This window comes from Haliotis cracherodii, unplaced genomic scaffold, assembly GCF_022045235.1.
Source record: "Haliotis cracherodii isolate W230 unplaced genomic scaffold, xgHalCrac1.p SCAF_2, whole genome shotgun sequence".
In the NCBI taxonomy this organism is placed as follows: domain Eukaryota; kingdom Metazoa; phylum Mollusca; class Gastropoda; order Lepetellida; family Haliotidae; genus Haliotis; species Haliotis cracherodii.
The window spans coordinates 24,329,928-24,355,385 of NW_027266275.1; the positions used below are offsets into that span (position 1 = coordinate 24,329,928).

The window sequence follows — 25,458 nt, forward strand, 5'->3', positions numbered from 1 at the left end:
GTATGATTACTTGGAGTTCACGGATGCAAAGGGCCTGAAGATGAAGTTTGATCAGAAGGTTGGCACACCAAAATGGCAGAAGCAGGTTGTGTTCAGTGGCCCACATCTCCACTTCCTGTTCCGGTCAGACAGCAGCAACACAGAGTGGGGGTACAAGTTTCTGGTGAGTAGGGTACAAGTTTCTTATGAGTGGGGTACAAGTTTCTGGTGAGTGGGTTACATGTCGCTGGTGAGTGGGGGTACAAGTTTCTGGTGAGTGGGGTACAAGTTTCTGGTGAGTGGGTTACATGTCGCTGGTGAGTGGGGTTACAAGTTTCGGGTGAGTGGGGTACAAGTTTCTGGTGACTGGGTTACATGTCGCTGGTGAGTTGGGTTACAAGTTTCTGGTGAGTGGGGTACAAGTTTCTGGTGAGTGGGTTACATGTCGCTGGTGAGTGGGGTTACAAGTTTCTGGTGAGTGGGGTACAAGTTTCTGGTGAGTGGGTTACATGTCGCTGGTGAGTGGGGTTACAAGTTTCTGGTGAGTGGGGTACAAGTTTCTGGTGAGTGGGTTACATGTCGCTGGTGAGTGGGGTTACAAGTTTCGGGTGAGTGGGGTACAAGTTTCTGGTTGGTTGGTTGGTGGTTTGTTGTTTAACGCCGCACTCAGCAGTATTCCAGCTATATGACGGCGGTCTGTAAATAATCTAGTCTGGACCAGACAATCCAGTGATTGATATCATGAGCATCGATCCACGCAATTGGGATCGATGACATGTATCAACCAAGTCAGCGAGTCTGACCACCTGATCCCGTTAGTCGCCTTTTGCGACAAGCAACAAGTTTCTGGTGAGTTGGGTGCAAGTTTCTGGTGAGTGGGGTACAAGTTTCTGGTGAGTAGGGTACGTGTTTCTAGTGAGTAGGTTACAAATTTCTGGTGAGTAGGGTACGTGTTTCTGGTGGGTAAGTTACAAGTTTCTGGTGAGTGGGGGTTACACGTCGCAACACCTCCATTAGTGTCGAAACGATACAGCAGGGTCACGATACGATACGTATCACAATGTATAGGTCACGATACAATACGTATCACAATACGCATATTTATGTCAAATCATGTGAATACTTCTTGACTAGGAATATTTCAGAGCAGGTTCAAAAGGAAAAGATAGCTGTAAACACATGTTCATAGCAGGTATTTTTAGTAGTGAACTTGAAACCCTAGTTACAACACATTTTGTGATATTTGACTGACAAAAATACTGGATGTCATTAAATCAGTAGTAGGTAAATGTTTTAAGCAAATGTATCGATAAAGAAAAAAACATTCCGTGTATCGTATCACAATGCAGACTCACAATGCACCGGTGCACCGATGTATCGTTTCACCCAAAACGTCCATGTGAGATGTTCAGTTACAGTGAAGCTGATTTGACTGTCTCTGTTTCCAGGTGACCGCTAAGGGGACTCCCGACATCCCCCTTTCCTGGCCCTACGATCTACAGCTGGGTCTGGCCAAGTTGTTCGGCAGACTGTGTGGTGCTACTCTCAGCTCCAATCCAAGTAAGATCTGTGTAGAGTAATGGAAGACTTTGTAATGTACATTGTGTACCTTGACACATGTAGTCCTTCTTTGACATCAACTCATGTATTGTCCTGCTTCACTTCCTTCTCTGTCGAGAATGAAACATATCAAGAACAATGATGCCATACACACAAACATGGTGTTTACAGTTAGTGTGTCTGTGTTGCCGTACTCCCCAAGGACCGTATGTCTGATGAGAGGTGGGGATGGGTCTGAAGGGTTACAGGTGTGTGTCTGTGTTGCCGTACTCCCCAAGGATCGTATGTCTGATGAGAGGTGGGGATGGTTTGATGGGTCTGAAGGGTTACAGTTAGTGTGTCTGTGTTGCCGTACTCCCCAAGGACCGTATGTCTGATGAGAGGTGGGGATGGTTTGATGTGTCTGAAGGGTTACAGGTGTGTGTCTGTGTTGCCGTACTCCCCAAGGACAGTATGTCTGATGAGAGGTGGGGATGGGTCTGAAGGGTTAAGGTGTGTCTCTGTATGTTGCAGTCCTCCCCAAGGACAGTATTGCTGATGAGAGCTGGGGATGGGTCTGAAGGGTTACAGTTAGTGTGTCTGTGTTGCAGTACTCCCCACGGACCGTATGGCTGATGAGAGATGGAGATGGGTCTGAAGGGTTACAGTTAGTGTGTCTGTGTTGCAGTACTCCCCACGGACCGTATGGCTGATGAGAGATGGAGATGGTCTGAAGGGTTACAGTTAGTGTGTCTGTGTTGCAGTACTCCCCACGGACCGTATGGCTGATGAGAGGTGGGGATGGTTTGATGTGTCTGAAGGGTTACAGGTGTGTGTCTGTGTTGCAGTCCTCCCCAAGGACAGTATTGCTGCTGTGGAGGAGAGTGCAGAGCAGGATGTCCTCCAGAGCGAGCTGTGGACGTCCTTATTCCGTGGAGGCTACATGGTTGGCAAACTACAGAGGTCTCTCTCTGGGCGGGTGGTGAGTACACCTCTAACATCGGGTCGCGACTCAAGGAACAGCTGTAGGACAGTTGGACAAATACCTTGGTGCACTGGAGAAATGTACTTAAATAGTAATCATAAGCTATAATTTAAAATCAGTGATTCACAAGTGGAAATTATGAAACATCATGCTCCTTATTTTGTTTTCTTCACTGAATAGAAAGGACAGTTTCATCCAGAATTAATGCTATGTGATAGAGTGGAAAATGATTATGAATGATTAAGAATTCATTTTGTTGGCACAAAAACGGTCCTGTTGGCCACCCCACACAATATTGTTTTGAACACTGAGAAGTGTATAGATGATGATCCCCGGATACATGTACCTCATCAGCAGACCTGTTTACTCCTACGGTTTCTCCGTGTTTCTGACAGATTTTGAATAAAAAATAATGACTAAAAATTCAGGTGAAAAAACAATCAGATGTTGACAAAATCCTATACCAGTATGTCAAGTTCTTGACTGAGTAATTGATATTACTTTGGGTAATTTGGAACAAAATAAGTTGATACCTGGAAACAAGTGAGTACAAAACTTTATGTACATAAATTTACAAATTGGTATTGATCTTGTCTGTTTTGCCATGGACGCTGTCGTCTTTGAACCAACTGTGCATGACGGAATGAGACCTGTTGCATTAGTGGTAGTAAATATTGAGCAGACGCTTGGAATGACCAAATGAAAGGCTAATGACCTTGAGCAGTCAATGTCAACTAAGTATAAGCAGTTAAAACTACTTCTTAAATCAACACATTGATACAAGGATTCATGCCATGATATCTGGCCCTGTCATACTGCCTCAATGAGGGGACAGTCATTTGTTCATTGTAATGTGTCTGAGGTCAACTTCACCTATTTTCATGTTGGTAAATCTGGCTACGGACAATGGCTGGAACTACAAACAGATTCTTTGTGAACTACTGGTTGGCAAGTTAGGGTAAACAGGTCTGCATTGGGGGAATGATGATGATGATGATGATGATGATGATGCAATTGTCTGTAGGCTACTGATGAGGCTACCACTGTGCTTTCATTTCTATGGAACATGATAAATGGCCAAGCAGAATTAGCAAAAGCATTTCTTCAAAAGTAAGTATTTTTAATCACGTCGTTCTTTTGTGTGGCAGCAGGAAATAGTGTTTCTGTGCCTGTTTCCCATCTGTGATGCAACAAGAGTGTTCCAAATAGCTGCCTGCCTGCTACCCTGTGGCCAGCAGAATGTCGAGACTATTCCACTCACTGGATGACAGTGATTCACTTCTTCCTGAGACTTGTTCCCTTCATGCTGGTTCTGTTGCCAGAGGGGCGGTCTAGTGGTTAAGGCGTTAGCTCGTCACGCCGAAGACCCACGTTTCGATTCCTGACATGGGTACAATGTATGAAACCCATTTCTGGTGTACCCTGCCATGATATTGCTGAAATATTGCTAAAAGTGGCGTAAAACCATACTCACTCACTCACTCTGTTGCCAGAGTCTCGCAAGGCGCATGTCAGTGTCCCTCCAAACTAGTACTGCCTCCAGCCTCAGTGAATGTTCTTATGTAAGTTGGGTGTAAATATCTTTTGACAAGGCTCAGTGTATTATAATAGACCTACTTTCATAACCCAATTCAAATTTATGTGATATTTGTCAAATTGGTCACAAACTTCAGATTGAGTTGTTCTGTGTATTTACACATGAAATGATCAAACACAACAATATCGTCGTGTAGGTTGGAATCTCATTGGATGTGTTTCAAGATGGACATTGTGTGTCAGTATAATTTGTTCGACAGGTGCAATATGAAGCCAAGTCAGTTTCCTGCCTAACTTGAGTGATCTACCTACAGACATATTGATGTGGAAGTTATACCACCTTCGTAATCTCAAAACTATATGTTGTCTCTGAAGTGTGCATTTGCCCCTGGACCCGTGAAGATCTTGGTTAGAATAGGTCTTCAACAACCCATGCTTGTCGTGAGAGGTGACTCACGGGAACGGGTGGTCAGGCTCGCTGACTTGGTTGATACATGTCATCATATCTCAATTGTGTGAACCAAGCTCATGATGACAAACACTGGATTGTCTGGTCCAGACTCGATTGTTTACAGACCACCATCATATTGCTGGAATATTGCTGAGTGAGGCGCTTAACAACAAACAAACAAACGTTTGCCCTTGATCTGAATTCTCCATCATTTTTCTGTAAAGAGAGGATAGCACTGTGAGTTGAGTGTTTGTTTCAGATGTCGTGATCTCAAGGTGCGTGTGTCGACGGTGGGTGGGGAGGAGGTGGATTCTGCTGTCACAGCCATCTTCGCTGCCCTGCTGTGGCACACCCAGCAACTCAGGGAGGAAGTCGACAGATATTGTGAGAAGCTTTCATACATTTAGTCACACGAATATAGTTTGTGTAAATTATATGAGAATGGTACTTACTGGAAATGACAAACAATGGTATTGGTGACATCATTATGCTGGTGAACGTCTCCACACTCAAGTACAGTAAACTATGGTTATAACCAACTCAAAGGGCTCACTAATTTTAGTTTATTATAAGCGTTGTTCGTTATTAGCATATATACGGCATATAGACAGCAATTGGCTGGGACAATAAAAAGCAATTTGTTAATCCACCAGTTCATTATAAGCGTGTTCGTTACAAACGTAGTTTACTGTAGATAGAGCATATGCCTGGAGAACTGAAGGTCGGTGGGTCGATCCCTGTCTTCATCCTCGTTATTTCAAAAGACATTAAAAGATGGTACTTGTTGTTACCCTGCCTTGCGCTCGGGTTTGCATCAAGAACAGATAGGCTTGGAGCCATTATACTGTGTCTGAGTGGTGTATTTATTTTAAACTGCGGCATGGGATCTCAGTGTGCTAGCACTATGAAACAGGCATTATGAGTGCAGCAGTACGATGTTTAACCCCATTTCACCTCTCCTCACCGTAATGTAAACACAAGCTCATCAGTCAACCATGGTGTAGCGTGGTCGATGATATTCCTAGTTGTACAGAAGTGTACAGAAGAAAGTCCTTTGTGCGATATGTTAATATCAACTCCCAAAATCTTCGAAAATTTTGTTCATGTAGACTTTTGGCAGCCAAATAAATGCAGTTCAGCAGATCAGACCAACTGGATGATAAAATATTTTTCTTATTCATTGAACACTGATTGATTTAAAATGAAGACCATTAAAATGGGTTGAGCACACATATGAAGTGATATTTGGTGACCTGAATGCTTTCTCTGTTTCAGGTCAATCGAAAGGCAGCATACATGATGGTATTGGCCAGGCCTATGCAGCTGCCGAATCTCTGAGAATGATGCTGGTAAGATGGGATTTGATTCATAATTATTCATTATATGAGATATTATTTTTTATAAGATGAAAACCTTTAACACATGAATGTTAAATCTGATTTGAGTCATACAGCATCTAAAATAAACTTTTATAAGAATTCTAGGAGGGGAGATCCCCAGCATGGCTGAGTTAGGGGGGAGGGGGTGGGTGTTTGTGTGTGTGTGTGTTGTGGGGGGGGAACTTGTATTTGGCCATGCCTTTGTATCTGGACAATGGAAGATGTTTCTTCTCCTGGTGGAAATGTCTAACATAATGTGGTTGTAACATAATTAATATTCAAAGACAGCATCTTCAATCTGTCCAGGTGTTTCAGCTCTCACTTTGTTTTTGGGATAGGCTAAACTCTTCTTGACATCTCTTGTATCAGTGCTCTAATTATTCTATTCACGGTGTGACACATGAGCTCTCATCGTGGGCGAGAGACATAGCTTCTTTTACTGCCACCTTTATTTCAGTTTCCCTTCTGTATTAAGGAATCTCAGTTTCCCCTCTGGAAGGAATCTCAGTTTCCCCAATGTAAGGAATCTCAGTTTCCCCTCTGTAAGGGATCTCAGTTTCCCCAATGTATGGAATCTCAGTTTCCCCTCTGTAAGGGATCTCAGTTTCCCCTCTGGAAGGAATCTCAGTTTCCCCTCTGTAAGGAATCTCAGTTTCCCCTCTGTAAGGGATCTCAGTTTCCACAATGTAAGGAATCTCAGTTTCCCCTCTGTAAGGATCTCAGTTTCCCCTCTGTAAGGGATCACAGTTTCCCCAATGTAAGGAATCTCAGTTTCCCCTATGTAAGAGATCTCAGTTTCCCCTCTGTAAGGAATCTCAGTTTCCCCTCTGTAAGGAATCTCAGCTTCCCCTCTGTAAGGAATCTCAGTTTCCCCTCTGTATTAAGGAATCTCAGTTTCCCCTCTGTATTAAGGAATCTCAGTTTCCCCTCTGTAAGGAATCTCAGTTGCCCCTTTGAAGGAATCTCAGTTGCCCCTCCATCAGGAATCTCAGTTTCCCCTCTGTAAGGAATCTCAGTTGCCCCTTTGAAGGAATCTCAGTTGCCCCTCCATCAGGAATCTCAGTTTCCCCTCTGTAAGGAATCTCAGTTTCCCCACTGTAAGGAATCACAGTTTTCCCTCTGTAAGGGATCTCAGTTTCCCTCTGTAAGGAATCTCAGTTGCCCCTTTGAAGGAATCTCAGTTGCCCCTCCATCAGGAATCTCAGTTTCCCCTCTGTAAGGAATCTCAGTTTCCCCACTGTAAAGAATCTCAGTTTTCCCTCTGTAAGGGATCTCAGTTTCCCTCTGTAAGGAATCTCAGTTCAAGTTATGTGTTTACAGGCAAGCCAGAGACAAAGTGCTTCGGCCAAGAAAAGTAATTTACCCGAAGATGAAAACCCAGGTGAGAGCTAAGAGGGATTTACCAGTGTAGTAAATTGAAGGAACCCCAATTATTCAGGTTTTCTTTAACCCTTTTTGTATAATATATGAACATGTTAGTACTGATGGTATCAGGTTTTTTTATACTTATGTCCATTAAAATATTTTGAAGTCACATTCCTGCAATATGTAATGAACTTAAAAAATATGTTTCAAAATTTGTTCATGAAGCTAGCTTTGAGGGTTGATCAATGATGCAAGTGTTGTTGAGGTCTCAGTAGTATTCAAGAAGCAACTAATGTTGTCCATGAATACACAAAGTCTTTTAGAAAATGGTCAAATGTGGCAAATGATATATTTGCGATGACATTTTCTTAGTGAAGTACAAATTCTTGTACTTTGGGACTCAACCCAAAAAAGTACTAGAGTTTGTATGAAAGTGTTGTCCCAAATGTAACACTTGTTACGAGGTGATGCAGATGATGTAGCCACTGACATTTAACCTCTAGTGGTCAGTAATAGCTGACATTTTACCTCTAGTGGTCAGTAACCGCTGACATTTTATCTCTAGTGGTCAGTAACCGCTGACGTTTTACCTTTAGTGGTCAGTAACCGCTGACGTTTTACCTTTAGTGGTCAGTAATAGCTGACATTTTACCTCTAGTGGTCAGTAACTGCTGACATTTTACCTCTAGTGGTCAGTAACCGCTGACATTTTACCTCTAGTGGTCAGTAACCGCTGACATTTTACCTCTAGTGGTCAGTAACCGCTGACATTTTACCCCTAGTGGTCAGTAACCGCTGACGTTTTACCTTTAGTGGTCAGTATTCACCATGATAATTGTAGCAGTACCAACATGCTCCTTGTAATGTATCCAAGATACAACTCTTGAAGTTGAAATAAACTCTGCAGTTCCCAACCAAGAACTAAGGTTAAACATAAGGCATCTTTGTACATGTAGTATTAAGATACTATATCGTCGTACCTAGGCCTGCTGTTGTATATGATATATATTATGAATATTTCCATCATTTCAGTGCATATATGTAAAGAAAAGGCTCTGTATCTGCTGAAATTTGCTGGCTTAACCAAAGTCCAACTCAGGCAAGACGTGAGTTCATTTTTAATGATAGCGATATTGAAATATTTTATGTAAATAGATAGCAGTATAGAAACCTTAGAGGTTCAGTTTTGTGGTAAGTTTCAGTAATAATTGATAAACATTTCCAATAATTTTCTGTCATATTTTATCTAAAATGTTTTGTACCTAATTCTTTTACACTGCATGTTTGTTTCAGATGAGAAGTAAAGCCAACAAGCACCTGCTGAGAAAACTAGGCAATAAAAAGTCAGATAAAAACCTGCTGAAGGTATGGTGCTAGTTTCTTTAGAAACAAAACGCCACTGTTAATGATATGTATCTCAAAATATAACTCGTTTACACACATTTTTCTTAAACTCTAATGTAATCATTATGTGGGTTTCAAGTGTGGAGGACTGGGTTCCAAGTAAGGAGGATTGTGTTTAATGATATTCACAGCCAGGGTTATGTGTTTAGTGATGTTGCATTATTTTCAGCCTGACCTGTCTGACAAGTACCCATCTTTCCGCCTTGTAATGGAGTTTGTGCAGGACCCAGCGTGGACAACGGACAGGTCGGATACTACGTCACGATCTGTTACTGGAGTGTAGGCTTCATGCATGGCTGGGGACCCTGTGGGGATGCCAGGGCCTGACTGTGTCCCCACAACCTGCTGATCGGAAGTGGCAACCAAATGGTTTGGGATCTTCAGCAACCCATGCTTGCTATGGTTGTCGTAAGAGGCGACTAATGGGATCGGGTGGTCAGGCTCGCTGACTTGGTTGATGCATGTTCTCGTATCCCAATTGCGTGGATCGATGCTCATGATGTCGATCACTGGATTATCTGGCCCAGACTAGATTAGTTACAGACCACCGTCATATAGCTGGAATATTGCTGAGTGCGGCGTTTAACAACAAACCAAACCAAAACCAAATGGTTTGGGTTGTGTGGCTTGGTTACTTGGTGATTGCAATGCATCATACCCCACTGATGTTGTTTGAGTTGGCAATTGCTGGATTTTCTGGTCAAACCTCGATTATTTACAGGCCACCATCATATAGCTGGAATATTGCTGAGTGTGGCGTTAAACAACAAACCAAACCAAAACCAAATGGTTTGGGTTGTCCGGCTTGGTTACTTGGTGATTGCAATGCATTGCTGGAATATTGCTGAGTGTGGTGTTAAGCAACAAACAAACAGAACAAATATGGCTAGTGACATGTTTTTAATTATGGGCCATTCCTTCTGAGTGAATCATGCTTGTAAATTGCAATGTTTGACAAGGGACAACATTGCCTCTAGGGGGAATTCATTATTCTGAGAAGTTGAGGGTGACATTATATTTATTTTCTAAATGATATTGATCTGAACAGATCTAAATTCTGAAGTCATTTAGACATGTTCAGATCAATATTATTCAGAAATTATTTCAAATTTCATAATAATTTCTCAGAATAATGAATTTCCCCGACAGCCAATGTGGAAAGTCCCTTGCCCAAACCACTGTTCTCACTTTACTGATATGTAAACCACTTTTAACATGGTTAACATTCTGAGTCATTGCTTTTCCTTTAAAAATCTGAAATACCAGTAATCAGAACTTCCAAACCTGATCCTGTCTGTACTGAAAATGACAGCTTATGTCTCATGAATGCTCCTAGTTTCAAACAAACAAACTGTATGTATGATACTGACACAAGAAGGTATGACCAGTTGAAATATGCAGGTTTAGGGCTAAAATCACTTAGGTCGAGTTAGGAACTGGGTGTGTAAGAGGTTTTCTTTGTGTAAACTGAGGATGTAAGTTTTCATAAGCCCACGAAACCTGTATTGGTGATGTCTATGTGGTGTGGTCTGGAGGAAGTGAAAGTGACCTGTAACTGTTAACCTCTTCGTTTCCTCCATGTTCCCAGGGTGCACCAGATGCTGCAGGAGCGGTCTCAGTACGCCACGGCTGTCAGTGACGTGCACATGTTCTCTGCGGAGTTCGTCAGGATCATGTCTGGCAATGATCCCTTCCAGGTAGTACTTCCCAGAGAAATACATAAATAGAGGTTGGAGCGTCAGTGAGTTTGGATTTGTCTTAATGCAACCAGTGCTCAATAAAAATTATGAATATCATAAACAAATTTTCAGAACAATATCAGTCCTACGTTCCATGGTGGTACTTTCACAGAGAATTATATAAATAAAGGTTGGAGCGTCAGTGGGCTGGATTTGTCTGAATGCAACCAGTGCTCAAATCAAAAGTGCAAATATCAGACAAATTTTCAGAACAACATCAGTACAAATAAAAGTTACCGGTCCTGGGTCGGCAGAGCAGCTCTCTTTTACATTATGGTTAGATCTCTATCATATATTCTGTTAAACAAACACACATACGGGTAAATGTTCCCAGTGTGACATCTGCCTGATATGTTAAGTTTGTCCTTTCAGTAACAGACCGCCTCTGTGGTTTAGTGGTAGAGCGTCCACCCGGAGAGCGGAAAGTCCGGGGTTCGATCCCCTGCCACGTCATACCAAATGACTCTAAAAGATGGTACTTGTTGTTACCCTGTCTGGCATTCGGCATTAAGGGGCTAAAACAAGGACTGGTCGTCTCGGAGTCGGTATACTGTGTCCGAGTGGGGTATTCATGTTAAACTGCGGCATGGTATCTCAGTGAGCTAGCCCTATAAATCGGCATCTGCCGGACTAGTACAAGCAACACACACACGTGCATGCATGTCGCTATATAAGTGCAATAATCTTGGACCCCGACGTTAAAATAAATTTCACCTCACCTCACCTTTCAGTAACCCTTGTCTCTGTTGGACAGTGAGTCTCTGAGTTTTGTATGCGTTCCCTGTCAGTTGGACTGAAATGTGTGTGTGTCCTCCACAGATACCTATAGTGCTGTTCCTGCAGGAGTTGTTCAGTTACCAGGACAAGTTCGCCAAGCACTATGCGGACGGCCTGGACGGATGTGGTCTGGAACAGGAGGCCAAGGTGCGGAGGTCCTACTACACCCTCGTACGCCGCCTCGTGGAAGGCTTTCAGAGGTTTCACCATCACGAAGTCGACGAGTATGTACCTGGGGACCTGTCGTTTACAATCAACTCTTGAGATGAGAAACTTCAGCTACAAGATGGCTAAAACCAAAGTTAAAATCTTAATTGCTATTGTTCACATGAAAGACCAAAGGTTTGGACAATAGATAGAGCTGTTATGTTCTGAAAGAACAGAGTATTGTAGAGAGTGGAAAAATGTTTGACAAGGTGACAAAATTTGTTTGCTATTAAACTTTGATATGTAGATGAAATTAAACCAAAAGTGATGTGAGAACTCTACTGACAAGAGTTAAGAATATGTTTTGACCATTTCAGGAAAGTTGTTCCGGCCTATGACTTTGTCCAGGCCTGTCTCCTTCATCTGCTGGACACACAGTGGCAGGTTCGTTATTTGCTTACAAGGTGGGGATGGGTGGAGCTGGTGCTGGTGCTGTATGTTTACAGTGAGAGCTATGGGCCCCGAGATGGGGTTGGGTGGAGCTGGTGCTGTATGTTTACAGTGGGAGCTATGGACCCCGAGATGGGGGTGGGTGGAGCTGGTGCTGTATGTTTACAGTGGGAGCTATGGACCCCGAGATGGGGTTGGGTGGAGCTGGTGCTGTATGTTTACAGTGGGAGCTATGGACCCCGAGATGGGGGTGGGTGGAGCTGGTGCTGTATGTTTACAGTGGGAGCTATTGACCCTGAGATGGGGGTGGGTGGAGCTGGTGCTGTATGTTTACAGTTGGAGCTATGGACCCTGAGATGGGGGTGGGTGGAGCTGGTGCTGTATGTTTACAGTGGGAGCTATGGACCCCGAGATGGGGTTGGGTGGAGCTGGTGCTGTATGTTTACAGTGGGAGCTATGGACCCTGAGATGGGGGTGGGTGGAGCTGGTGCTCTGTGTTTACAGTGGGAGCTATGGACCCGGAGATGGGGGTGGGTGGAGCTGGTGCTGTATGTTTACAGTGGGAGCTATGGGCCCCGAGATGGGGGTGGGTGGTGCTGGTGCTGTATGTTTACAGTGGGAGCTATGGACCCCGAGATGGGGGTGGGTGGAGTTGGTGCTGTATGTTTTCAGTGGGAGCTATGGACCCTGAGATGGGGGTGGGTGGAGCTGGTGCTGTATGTTTACAGTGGGAGCTATGGACCCAATAGGTGTATGAATGAGACAGATTGTGTCGAAAAGCTAATATAGAGTTTTGAAATAATTTTTGGTGCTTCATTCTTTGAAGATTAAATTCACTTATAATGAATTACTGTTCATTGTTTGATAACTGTTGTTCTTATCAGTTCTGCCTGTATGTTTCAGCCTTATGACCTGTCATTTGTGGCAGACATCAAGCTTCCAGAACTATTCATCAGTATTGCTAAAGGTGGGTACACAGAGGCGTATCCAGATCAATACAGGAATTCTTGAAACATTTACGGGATATCAGGCTGTTGACAAGTTACAACTTTTTTTCATTTGGTTCAAAAACTAAAAACAGTTGATTCTCAGGCAGTGACAGTGATGGCCTGTTCTCTGGAGGCTTTGAAAAGGATACTGACAAGAATTCATGTTTTGACTCATTATTTTCATGGAAATGAAAACAATAGTAATATTTCAGCTCAATGAATAGTCTGGAATTACTAATGTTGAAAAATGCTGCAGAGTGCAGTTGTTGACATGTCTCCTATGTTGTGTGGACAGAGACAGTGAAGATGCGGGACCGGCTGATCGGGAAGCAGGAGGAGGAGGAGGAGCTCAAGGAGTACGACCAGTACATGCACTGGTTCGAGGAGAGCAGTCGGGGATTCTCCAACTGGTACAGGCGCAAAGAAGATGCTTCAAAGGAGGAGAAGAAAGTAGGACACTTTGCAATATCGAGTCTTTAAATACTTAAATATTCTTCCGCTATAATAGTCTTTCCCCGTTGCTATATGTCTGAAATATTGCCGATACGATATTAAATATTTACTTACTACAGTCCGTTTGGCTCCAAATGAGTACAATGAATTGCAAAATAACTCAAGATCGGGAAGAGTCTATTAAATGTCAATACGGTACATGGCAATGAATACCCTGTACCCAACGTCTGCTGTTTGTTATGTTTATTCCCATCACTAGAAAAGTTGTTTGAGAAACTTTCATGTTGTTATGTGTACAAGTTGACATCTTGAATGGAGGGGGGCACAATGGTAGGAGGAACAGCACAAACTCATCTGTAACTGATGTTTCTTTCATAAATATTAAGTTGCCCCTTGATGTGATTGCATTCTGATGTAGGTATTATCCCCGCTCTGTGACCATGGTTTGTTATAGGAAGCCACAATGTATTGAGAAGTCTCAGGGATATATTGGAAGTGTCTCCTTTATAGGCTTGATGAGTTTGTTTTGACACATTGATCATGTATCAGTTAAAACTCTCTTGCAAGGTCATACCCTCACGCTATGTGATAATACAAGAATGGTGGGTGAGGGAAACATGGACCTCCTTTTGTTTGTGCAGGCTATCCAGATGTTTGTGGCCCGATTCTGTGATCTGTTGGACGTGGAGATCTCCTGTGACGGGTGTGGCGCCACTCTCCCTGGCAGGAGGTACCGCTGCCTGCAGTGTGTGGACATGGACCTCTGCACCACCTGCTACTCAGGTCAGTCACCTCGGGGGGCAATGGTGATACTGAGCCACTTTGGGAGATGGTGTAGCTATGTCAGTAATAACAGCAGGATTTGGTTTAATTAACTTCAGTGTGGTTTGTATCATTTAAAGTTTGTTTGTTTGTTTGTTGTTTAACGCCGCACTCAGCAATATTCCAACTATATGTTGCAGTTTGTAAAAAATCGATTCTGGACAGGACAATCCAGTGATTGACGTCATGAGCATCGATCCAATTGACATGCATCAACCAAGTCAGCTAGCCTGACCACCTGATCCCGTTAGTCGCCTCTTACGACAAGCCTAGTTCCCTTTTACAGCAAGCATGGGTTGCTAAAGACCTATTCTACCCCGGATCTTCATGTGATGTCATTTAAAGCCACAATACTGATGGTATAATATTACTATGGGGATTCCAGGGAGAACAGACTGCCATAACCTTATGCTTAGCCCCCACATTAGGTAGAATAAGTCCCCATTTACTCTTTGTTCCCCATAAAGATTCTGAGGTAGAATAGGTCCCCGTAAGTCTTTGTTCCCCACAGAGATACTGATGTAGAAAGGGTCCCAGTATCTCATGCTTGTCTCTCGAAGGAGATTCTGATGGAGAATAAGTCTCCGGTACCTTTTGCTTGTTACTTTGTGGCGGGTCTGAGGCATGGTTTAGGTTTACACTTCTCATGCGGAAACCCAAGATTCCGTTCTCCACATTGTACAGGTCTGTCAGAAAACCAATCTCACCCGAGCAATTGCCACTACATCAACTTGTAGCCATCACCAGTGTTGATTTTGTGCTCATGTCTTCTTGACTGTCTGTTTCAGGAGGTGTGAAGCCCCATGGAGAACACAAGGACGAGCACGATATTGTCCATCTAGTGTGAGTAGCCTGACTAGCAGTTCTATGAACAGCACAACTAGGTTTCTGTGTACCAAGCTGTGTGGACAGCTACATTTCTGTTACATGAAAACTATCGTAAGGGAAATCCAAGGAATGTGTCTAGTTATTGACTCAAGTTGGAGTTGTCAGCTTGAATTTAACTTCTGTTTCCTATTGCCTTCTGTCACACAAAAACAAAGTCTACTTTAGATCATGTCACTTGGTAAATCCTGAATAGATTATGTCACTAAGTGAATTGTGAAAAGATTATGTCACTTAGTGAAGCATGAATAGATTATGTCACTTGGTGAGTCTTGAATAGATTATGTCACTTGGTGAGACTTGAATAGATTATGTCACTTGGTGAGACTTGAATAGATTATGTCACTTGGGGAGACTTGAATAGATTATGTCACTTAGTGAAGCATGAATAGATTATGTCACTTGGTGAGACTTGAATAGATTATGTCACTTAGTGAAGCATGAATAGATTATGTCACTTGGTGAGACTTGAATAGATTATGTCACTTGGTGAGACTTGAATAGATTATGTCACTTAGTGAAGCATGAATAGATTATGTCACTTGGTGAGACTTGAATAGATTATGTCACTTGGCGAGACTTGAATAGTTTATGTCACTTTGTGAGACTTGAATAGATTATGTCACTTGGTGAGACTTGAATAGATTATGTCACTTGGTGAGACTTGAATAGATTATGTCACTTGGAAAATATTTAGCTAATCTGGTTTGTGCAGTTTTGTACCATGTGACAACCATATTTAATACATATTTGCTACCATGAAAAATCTTTTCCTGAAAGTGACGTGAAAGTTAATATCTGGCCACTGTGTAACCAAAACATTTTTGTTGCCTATTTAAGTTTACGCTGATTAGACGTTCAAATTCTGGATTTCTCACCCGGATTTACTTAGTTGATGTCTGAATATATTTCGACCCGTGAAGATTCCGGGGTAGAATAGGTCTTTAGCAACCCATGATTGCCGTAAAAGGTGACTATGCTTGTCGTAAAAGGCGACTAACGGGATCGGGTGGTCAGGCTCGCTGACTTGGTTGATGGATGTCATCGCTCCCAATTGCGTGGATCGATGCTCATGATATCAATCACTGGATTGTCTGGTCCAGACTCGATTATTTCCAGACCGCCGTCATATAGCTAGAATATAGCTGAGTGCGGCGTTAAACAACCAATCAACCAACCAAAACTGAATATATTTCTGCAAGGACTGCACACGACTAAAAAATGTGAATTGTCAACATGGCTGTATCTGTTTGTATGGGTGTATTGTTGTGACAGGAGTGTTTTTGTCTCTACAGATACAAGTGTAACAAGTGCCAAGCATTTATTGTGGGGACCAGGGTGCACTGCAATGCATGTGATGACTTCGACCTGTGCCTCGGCTGCCACAAAAAGGCCAAGTTTCCCTCAGGGTAAGTCCTGGCATTGGCGATTCTAACATGAGTGATTTCAGGCCCAATATCAGTCATACACTTGTGGGTTTTATCATGACATGTCTGGGTGACTTTCAGTAGTGAAAAACAAACTAGGGATAAATGATGTCAGGGATTCACACATTCAGGTGTGTTGTATTGCACACCAGTGTTGATGGGGATATGGTAATTTTGCCATGATTCTTAAAATTAATCCTCACAACATGTCAAGTTCATGTTTAAATACATGTAGAATACGTATCTGATTATCCCAATCAAAAGTTGAGTAGTATATGCAAGACCTCGTGTGGACTTGATCTCTGAGGTATTTGTTGAGTATATGTAAGACCTTGTGTAGACTTGATCTCAGGTATTTGTTGACTAGTATATGTAAGACCTCGTGTAGACTTGATCTCTGAGGTATTTGTTGACTAATATATGTAAGACCTCGTGTAGACTTCATCTCTGAGGTATTCATTGACTACTATATGTAAGACCTCGTGTAGACTTGATCTCTGAGGTATTCATTGACTACTATATGTAAGACCTCGTGTAGACTTCATCTCTGAGGTATTCATTGACTACTATATGTAAGACCTCGTGTAGACTTGATCTCTGAGGTATTTGTTGACTAATATGTAAGACCTCGTGTAGACTTGATCTCTGAGGTATTCATTGACTACTATATGTAAGACCTCGTGTAGACTTGATCTCTGAGGTATTTGTTGACTAATATGTAAGACCTCGTGTAGACTTGATCTCTGAGGTATTTGTTGACTAATATGTAAGACCTCGTGTAGACTTGATCTCTGAGGTATTCATTGACTTCTATATGTAAGACCTCATGTAGACTTGATCTCTGAGGTATTCATTGACTACTATATGTAAGACCTTGTGTAGACTTGATCTGAGGTATTCATTGACTACTATATGTAAGACCTCGTGTAGACTTGATCTCTGAGGTATTTGTTGACTAGTATATGTAAGACCTCGTGTAGACTTGATCTCTGAGGTATTTGTTGACTACTATATGTAAGACCTCGTGTAGACTTGATCTCTGAGGTAGTTCGGTGATAAGGACCAGTAGGTAGACATTGCTTGTCATTGAAATGACTTACACTAAACTTATCTATTACTTCATTTGTTTTGGTTTCAGACATCTGGAAACCCATGATATTACCATGATACCTCTGGTTAAATGTAAGTGCAGCAACATCTTACTCCTGTATCATCCAGACTTACCCCACTCAGGTGTCACATGTGTCATTCCTTAAAAGGCAACTGTGTTTGTCGTAAGAGGCGACTATGCTTGACTATGATTTCTCCTACCATGACCAGTCTTGTGGTAGCTTGTTCTGGACCTGTGATTATCCGGGTCAGAATAGGTCTTCAGCAACCCATGCTTGCCATAAAAGGCGACTATGCTTGTCGTAAAAGGCAACTAACTGGATCGGATGGTCAGGCTCACTGACATGGTTGATGCATGTCATCGTATCCCAACTGCGTGGATCGATGCTCATGATGTCAATCACTTGATTGTCTGATACAGGCTCAATTATTTACAGGGGAGAATCTTTATCAAATTTCTGCAAATTTTAATGACCACAATTTTCTTAAAATCTCATGGCTTCTCCCTAAACACCCCAGGTGTTTCCAGGGAGAAGTAAAATATCCATTCTCATCCCGGTATTTACAGACCGCTGTCATATGGCTGGAATAATGCTGAGAGCGGCGTTTAACTATAAACAAACAAACAAACAAAGGAAGGATTGCTGTATTTGCATTCTGAGCTGACCTTCCCAGTACACCAGTGTTCCTCCTCAGTCAGCAGGGCCATGTTCCCTCAAGCAATCGTAGCGCTAGGACGATCGTAACTCCCATACTTTAACATAGACCTGGACACTCACTTTATTGAACTCCATGTATCTCCATTCTGTTATCATAAATAGCCTGGCTCCAATCCCCAACTTAGTTTCGTTCCAATGTTACGTCGCCATCTCCACCGCTCTTACTACTAACTTAGTGCATTGCTTCTGTCGCTCCTTAGCTTGGAATCAACAACCAATCAAAATCACCCGTCTGAAAGAGAGTTTGGCAAAGATCTATATTCCAAATTGTGCCCTCATATTAACAATCCCTCAGTATATTCTGCTCAAAAGAAATTAAAGAACACCTGTTTTTTTCATATGACTATAGTTACTCTGTTGTGGCATATAAATAAAATTTGCGTCTTTAACGTCCATTGATTAGCATATTATCCTGAATCAGAAGACAGTTACAACTTACAAATACATTTTAGAAAAAGTTTTCTGAGTATGGGGGCATGCTTTAAGGCATATCCAGGTTTATTTGCGACTGTATGGACCATGTTGAGGACGGGTGATATTGCTGCTTGTTGCAATCAGTGTAATTTGTATGGCTAAATCTGGCATCCTGGCATTCAAACTGGAATATGAACAAAGGTGTCATAGGGAATGGGTCCAGGGTGCCGTTGTACAAAGCGATCCTAGCGCTAAGGTGATCGTAACTCCCATACCTTAGCATAGACTTACGACAGTCATAGCGCTAAGGTTGTTTTGTACAACTGCATCCGTGGTATTTGTTATAATTACATGAAGACATTATACATCGGATGATCCTATGGCCTGGTACTGTCTGTGAGGAAATTTATGATATGACGGCAATAATTTTTGTTTTATTTTTTATACACGAAATTATACACATTGGTGTTTATTGAATTTTTTCAGTAGTTTGGAATTCATATAAAAATCATTCACAAAGAATATTGTAAGGCTAATGCTATTCTTTAGGCTATATCAATTGTGGGTGATGGCAATAATAACTTCTATATTACCAAGGGTGGGGCTTATGAAAGAGTACCTTTCCGGTTTATTTTATCTATGCTATGCTTCTTAACATTTCCTTACAATATGGAATCACATAGAAGGAATTATCTGCTTGTTAATATCAGAAGCTGTGGGAGAGCTTCATAGACTGATTGTAAGACCTTATTGTGTTGTTCTTGATGACATGTTGTCCCTGATGACGTTGTTCCTGATGACATGTTGTTCCTGATGACATGTTGTTCTGATGACATGTTGTTCCTGATGACATGTTGTTCCTGATGACATGTTGTTCCTGATGGCATGCTGTTCTGATGACATGTTGTTCTGATGACATGTTGTTCCTGATGACATGTTGTTCCTGATGACATGTTGTTCTGATGACATGTTGTTCTGATGACATGTTGTTCTTGATGACATGTTGTTCCTGATGACATGTTGTCCTGATGACATGTTCCTGATGACATGTTGTTCCTGATGACATGTTGTTCCTGATGACATGTTTGATGACATGTTGTTCTGATGACATGTTGTTCCTGATGACATGTTGTTCCTGATGACATGTTGTTCCTGATGACATGTTGTTCTGATGACATGTTGTTCCTGATGACATGTTGTTCTGGTGACATGTTGTACTGGTGACATGTTGTTCCTGATGACATGTTGTTCAGATGACATGTTGTTCCTGATGACATGTTGTTCTGGATGACATGCTGTTCTGATGACATGTTGTTCCTGATGACATGTTGTTCCTGATGACATGTTGTTCTGATGACATGTTGTTCCTGATGACATGTTGTTCTGGTGACATGTTGTACTGATGACATGTTGTTCCTGATGACATGTTGTTCAGATGACATGTTGTTCCTGATGACATGTTGTTCTGGATGACATGCTGTTCTGATGACATGTTGTTCCTGATGACATGTTGTTCCTGATGACATGTTGTTCTGATGACATGTTGATCCTGATGACATGTTGTTCCTGATGGCATGTTGTTCTGATGACATGTTGTTCTGATGACATGTTGTTCCTGATGACATGTTGTTCCTGATGGCATGTTGTTCTGATGACATGTTGTTCAGATGACATGTTGTTCCTGATGACATGTTGTTCTGGATGACATGCTGTTCTGATGACATGTTGTTCCTGATGACATGTTGTTCCTGATGACATGTTGTTCTGATGACATGTTGATCCTGATGACATGTTGTTCCTGATGGCATGTTGTTCTGATGACATGTTGTTCCTGATGACATGTTGTTCCTGATGACATGTTGTTCCTGATGGCATGTTGTTCTGATGACATGTTGTTCCTGATGACATGTTTGATTACATTTTGTTCTGATGACATGTTGTTCCTGATGACATGTTGTTCCTGATGACATGTTGTTCTGATGACATGTTGTTCTGATGACATGCTTGTCTGTCCAGTGAAAACCTCCCAAGCCACAGACTCCCTCATCCAGGCCTACATCCACCAGCATGTGTGGCTGCTGTTCTCCGCGCTGACGATGGGACTGGGGGACGTCATCTACAACAGCAGCAGTCAAGCTGTGGACCCCGACTATGTGAAGCTGGCTGCCCAGCAACAGAACCAGTGCATCACACTCATCACATCCTGCCTGGAGAAGGTGCCGGATGATGCAGATGGTAGGACAAACTTTGTGGCAGTCTCTGAAATAGTACATGCAGTCACACACACACACATGCATGCAAGTTGCTCTATAAGTGCGGTAATCTTGAACACGATGTTTGACCCCTTTCCAATTCACCTTTGTGGCGGCCTCCAGACTAGTACAAGCAGCCACACACACCATGCATGCATGTTGCTACATATGTGCATTAATCTTGAATGCGACGTTAAACTCCATTTCACCTCATCTTTGTGGGAATGGTATAACTCAATAAGAAGGATATTTCGAACATATAGATGTGGACCTGTCACAGCTATTTTGATTAAATCATGTTTCTAATTTGGCAATACCATATTTGGCGTGTCAATATCCCATCTTCACACAAAAAGCTAATGAGATTGACTTGACCCATACTTTAGTATATGTTCTGCTGGGACAAATCTGATTTGTTATTTGGCCCAGAAATATGTATATTGTTCATTTCTACATGATCTAGATGCGAAGGTACTGGTAATACCATGGAAACTGTGACTGTGAAATACATACATATCTATTATGTTTTATTCACATCAGGATCAAAGACTCTATCACCATCTCATTCTGTATGTTCTCTAACCAGTGCGCTAAAGTTAATTCTATCTGATAGTATTGTGCATTTCAGTGTAGTGTTTTGTCAACAACAGTGTTATGTTTTGACTACAACAGTGTTGTGTTGTTTCTACAACAGAGTTTTTTTGTGTCTATAACAGTGTTGTATTTGGTCTATAACAGTGTTGTGTTTAGTCTATAACAGTGTTGTGTTTAGTCTATAACAGTGTTGTGTTTGGCCTACGGCAGTGTTGTTTTTGTCTATATCAGTGTTGTGTTGTGTTTTGTCTACAACAGTGTTGTGTTTTGTCTTCAACAGTGTTGTGTTTTGTCTTCAACAGTGTTGTGTTTTGTCTATATCAGTGTTGTGTTTTGTCTTCAACAGTGTTGTGTTTTGTCTACAGCAGTGTTGTGTTTTGTCTACAACAGTGTTGTTTTTGCCTATGGCAGTGTTGTTTTTGTCTATATCAGTGTTGTGTTTTGTCAACAACAGTGTTGTGTTTTGACTACAACAGTGTTGTTTTTTTTCTACAACAGAGTTTTTTTGTGTCTATAACACTGTTGTATTTGGTCTATAACAGTGTTGTGTTTAGTCTATAACAGTGTTGTGTTTAGTCTATAACAGTGTTGTGTTTGGCCTACGGCAGTGTTGTTTTTGTCTTTATCAGTGTTGTGTTGTGTTTTGTCTTCAACAGTGTTGTGTTTTGTCTATATCAGTGTTGTGTTTTGTCTTCAACAGTGTTGTGTTTTGTCTACAGCAGTGTTGTGTTTTGTCTACAACAGTGTTGTGTTTTGCCTACGGCAGTGTTGTGTTTTGTCTACAACAGTGTTGTGTTTTGTCTTCAACAGTGTTGTGTTTTGTCTTCAACAGTGTTGTGTTTTGTCTACAGCAGTGTTGTGTTTTGTCTACAACAGTGTTGTGTTTTGTCTTCAACAGTGTTGTGTTTTGTCTTCAACAGTGTTGTGTTTTGTCTACGACAGTGTTGTGTTTGGCCTACGGCAGTGTTGTTTTTGTCTATATCAGTGTTGTGTTTTGTCTACAACAGTGTTGTGTTTTGTCTGTAACAGTGTTGTGTTTTGTCTTCAACAGTGTTGTTTTCGTCTACAACAGTGTTGTGTTTTGTCTACAACAGTGTTGTGTTTTGTCTGTAACAGTGTTTTGTTTTGTCTACCACAGATGGCAGTAAGAGGCTGCTACAGGAAGAACCAAGGCCTCTGGAGAGTCGCCAGGAGGAAGCCTTTGCCATCCACTCACAGGAGAGGATAATGGGATTGTTGGGAGCCATGATTCCATCAGAAAACAAAGTAGGTACACTGGACGCAAGCTGGTCTTGACTTGTGTACTGTGTGGTCAGTGAATCCATACAGGTAATGCTATAGTGATGGATATCAGATATCCGGACAAAGACGTCAGACATTCATCTCGGTGAATTTGAGAATGGTTTTGCCTTCAAAATTCTGTGTGCAGACTTGTGCCCCTTAGCCATGCCAGGATCAGCTGACTGTCGGTTCAGTCCCAGACTTTCTCTGATTATAAATCCTGATTTGTCTGCGTTGTACTGTACTCATGGGTTTCACCACATACAGTAACACATATCTAGGACCTGCATCAATGCAGGTTGTCCACACTTATTCAGATGACATGTCTTGTTTGACTGAAATACTGTTGAAAGGCGTTGTAACACCAGCTCAGTAACTACTATGCATAACTAATGTGACTGGGCCCTTTATGTGGGCCCTTTATGTGGGCCCTTTTAGATATTCCAGGGATACATCTTCACTTGCCTATACAGCACAATGTTAAAATGGCCCATTGTATTTGGAAATGTGGGCCTTTTTTCAATTTTAGGGGCTAAAAGCACAAGACCCCACCCTAGAATTATCCCTGGTACAGTATTAGAGACCCCTGAAGATTCCGGGGTAGAATAGGTCTTCAGCAACCCATGCTTGCCGTAAAAGGTGACTATGCTTGTCGTAAAAGGCGACTAACGGGATTGGGTGGTCAGGCTCGCTGACTTGGTTGATGCATGTCATCGTATCCCAATTGCTTGTTTTGATAGTATGTTTTCTAGAGGACCTTCATGAGAGCTTTTGTTCTGTCACAGGAGTCCCTGACTGGGGAGACGTATAACTTCACCACAGGCAGTTTTCTGGACATGCTCTTCAAGATTGCCAAGTAGGTCTTCTGTTTCTTTATTCAATCCTTGTCTTGTATTGGGACCAATAATCTATTGGGTGAATAGATCATCTGCCTGGAGAGCAGAAGGTCGTTGGTTCATATCAAAAGACTTGAAAGATTGTACTTGTTGTTACCTGGCTCAGAGTCTGAATACTGTGGGGCGGTCGGGTAGCCTAGTGGTTAAAGCATTCGCTCGTCACGCTGAAGACCCGGGTTCAATCCCCGACATGGGTACAATGTGTGAAGCCCATTTCTTGTGTCCCTCGCCGTGAATTTGCTGGAATATTGCTAAAAGCGGCGTAAAACCATACTCACTCACTCACTGAATACTGTGTCTGAATGGGGTATCCATGTTAAACTGTGCCATGGTATCTCAGTGGGCTAGCATTTTAATTCCTGCATTAGTCTGGACTAGTACAAGCAGCCACAAACACATACATGTTCAAGCACTATGTAAGTGCAGTCATCTTGAATGCTACATTAAACCCATTTCACCTCACCGGTCATGTATTGTGTTATTGATGTGTTTCTAATCCGCCAGATACTATTACATGGTTTTCCATCATTCAGATATCCTGAGCTTTTAAAGCAAAATCGTTTTTGAATTTGCCAAATTAACAATGTGATTAAGTTATTCTATTATGAATTCCAGGTTTCAGATCTGGTTGATTGCATTCACGTAATTGCACAATGAGGTGAGGTGAGGTGAAAAAGGAGTTTAACGTCGCATCCAAGATAATTACACTTATATAGCGACGTGCATGTATGTGTGTGTGTTTGTGTGGCTGCTTTACCAGTCCAGACTGATGCCGATTTATAGTGCTAGCTCACTGAGATACAAAGCCGCAGTTTAACATGAATACCCCACTGAGACACAGTATACTGACTCCGAGCCGACCAGTCCTTGTTTTAGCCCCTTAATGCCGAGCGCCAGACAGGGTAACAGCAAGTACCATCTTTTAACGTCTTTTGGTATGACGCAGTCAGGGATCGAACCCCGGACCTTCCGCTCTCGGGGTGGACGCTCTACCACTAGACCACAGAGGCGGTCTGCACAATGAGAATGTGGTTGATGGTGAGGTTGGCTGGTTCCTGTGTTGGTTGGTTGTTTTACGCACTCAGCAATGATGGGCAGACATCCTACATGCTTGGTATTCACCATCTCCACGGGGCGGTGGTGTAGCCTAGTTGTTAAAGCGTCACTCGTCACAAGCCGAAGACACGGGTTGATTCCCGACATGGGTACAATGTCACATTGTGTCCAGCCCATTTCTGGTGTCCCCCACCGTGATATTGCTGGAATATTGCTAAAAGCGGCGTAAAACCATACTCACTCACCATCTCCATGCAGTAGACATGATGTTAGGATGTGTGATTTACCCTGACTGCCATCAGTGAACTTATTTGAAGCAATATCAATAAAATTGTGAAAATGGATATCCTGTCACCACAGCTACCAGATACCAAGACAGACAGGTTTCACTGCGTGTGAATTTCTTGGATATCTAGGTACTAGGGGTATGCATGGCAAGGGCTCCTCTCTGCTGAGAAAGTGCACTTTTAATGACAGTACCTCAGCTGGACCAGTCAATAACATTTTCTCCTTACTATTTGTCTCCTTGTAGGCATGTTTATACTAAATATATGAACCTTGTGTCCCATGTAGGGGTGAGAGCGGCCATGAGCTGAACACACAACACCTGGCCATGGGGCTACTTGGGAGGTTGCTGGCTAAAAGTTCTACCAAGGTAAACCATTCTACAATTAACGTGCAGGCTATGCATACTTTCACCGACACTCTGAACCAAGAGTTGCCCAATTGAAATTTTGAAATAACAGTTATTTGTTCCAGAAGTTATTTGTTCCATCTCATTAAGCAGCCTCTATGTCATGAAGCAGGGA

At 42.2% G+C, this 25,458-nt stretch overlaps 1 protein-coding gene across 2 annotated transcripts in view; it reads left to right on the forward strand.

The window, feature by feature from the left end:
* The window catches only part of LOC139467863 (zinc finger ZZ-type and EF-hand domain-containing protein 1-like), a 93,926-nt gene that overhangs the window by 41,278 nt on the left and 27,190 nt on the right, over nucleotides 1–25,458 (forward strand). For both annotated transcript variants that reach the window (XM_071249371.1, XM_071249372.1), the window contains exons 37-59: nucleotides 1–163; nucleotides 1,428–1,539; nucleotides 2,367–2,500; nucleotides 3,528–3,613; nucleotides 4,750–4,874; nucleotides 5,766–5,839; nucleotides 7,190–7,250; nucleotides 8,267–8,340; nucleotides 8,528–8,599; nucleotides 8,808–8,884; nucleotides 10,227–10,335; nucleotides 11,197–11,378; nucleotides 11,679–11,745; nucleotides 12,655–12,718; nucleotides 13,036–13,190; nucleotides 13,835–13,976; nucleotides 14,804–14,858; nucleotides 16,196–16,309; nucleotides 17,466–17,509; nucleotides 20,587–20,805; nucleotides 22,555–22,682; nucleotides 23,483–23,553; nucleotides 25,223–25,304. In XM_071249371.1, the coding sequence (XP_071105472.1) occupies nucleotides 1–163; nucleotides 1,428–1,539; nucleotides 2,367–2,500; nucleotides 3,528–3,613; nucleotides 4,750–4,874; nucleotides 5,766–5,839; nucleotides 7,190–7,250; nucleotides 8,267–8,340; nucleotides 8,528–8,599; nucleotides 8,808–8,884; nucleotides 10,227–10,335; nucleotides 11,197–11,378; nucleotides 11,679–11,745; nucleotides 12,655–12,718; nucleotides 13,036–13,190; nucleotides 13,835–13,976; nucleotides 14,804–14,858; nucleotides 16,196–16,309; nucleotides 17,466–17,509; nucleotides 20,587–20,805; nucleotides 22,555–22,682; nucleotides 23,483–23,553; nucleotides 25,223–25,304 (2,410 nt within the window). The remainder of the gene's footprint in view (nucleotides 164–1,427; nucleotides 1,540–2,366; nucleotides 2,501–3,527; nucleotides 3,614–4,749; nucleotides 4,875–5,765; nucleotides 5,840–7,189; nucleotides 7,251–8,266; nucleotides 8,341–8,527; nucleotides 8,600–8,807; nucleotides 8,885–10,226; nucleotides 10,336–11,196; nucleotides 11,379–11,678; nucleotides 11,746–12,654; nucleotides 12,719–13,035; nucleotides 13,191–13,834; nucleotides 13,977–14,803; nucleotides 14,859–16,195; nucleotides 16,310–17,465; nucleotides 17,510–20,586; nucleotides 20,806–22,554; nucleotides 22,683–23,482; nucleotides 23,554–25,222; nucleotides 25,305–25,458) is intronic.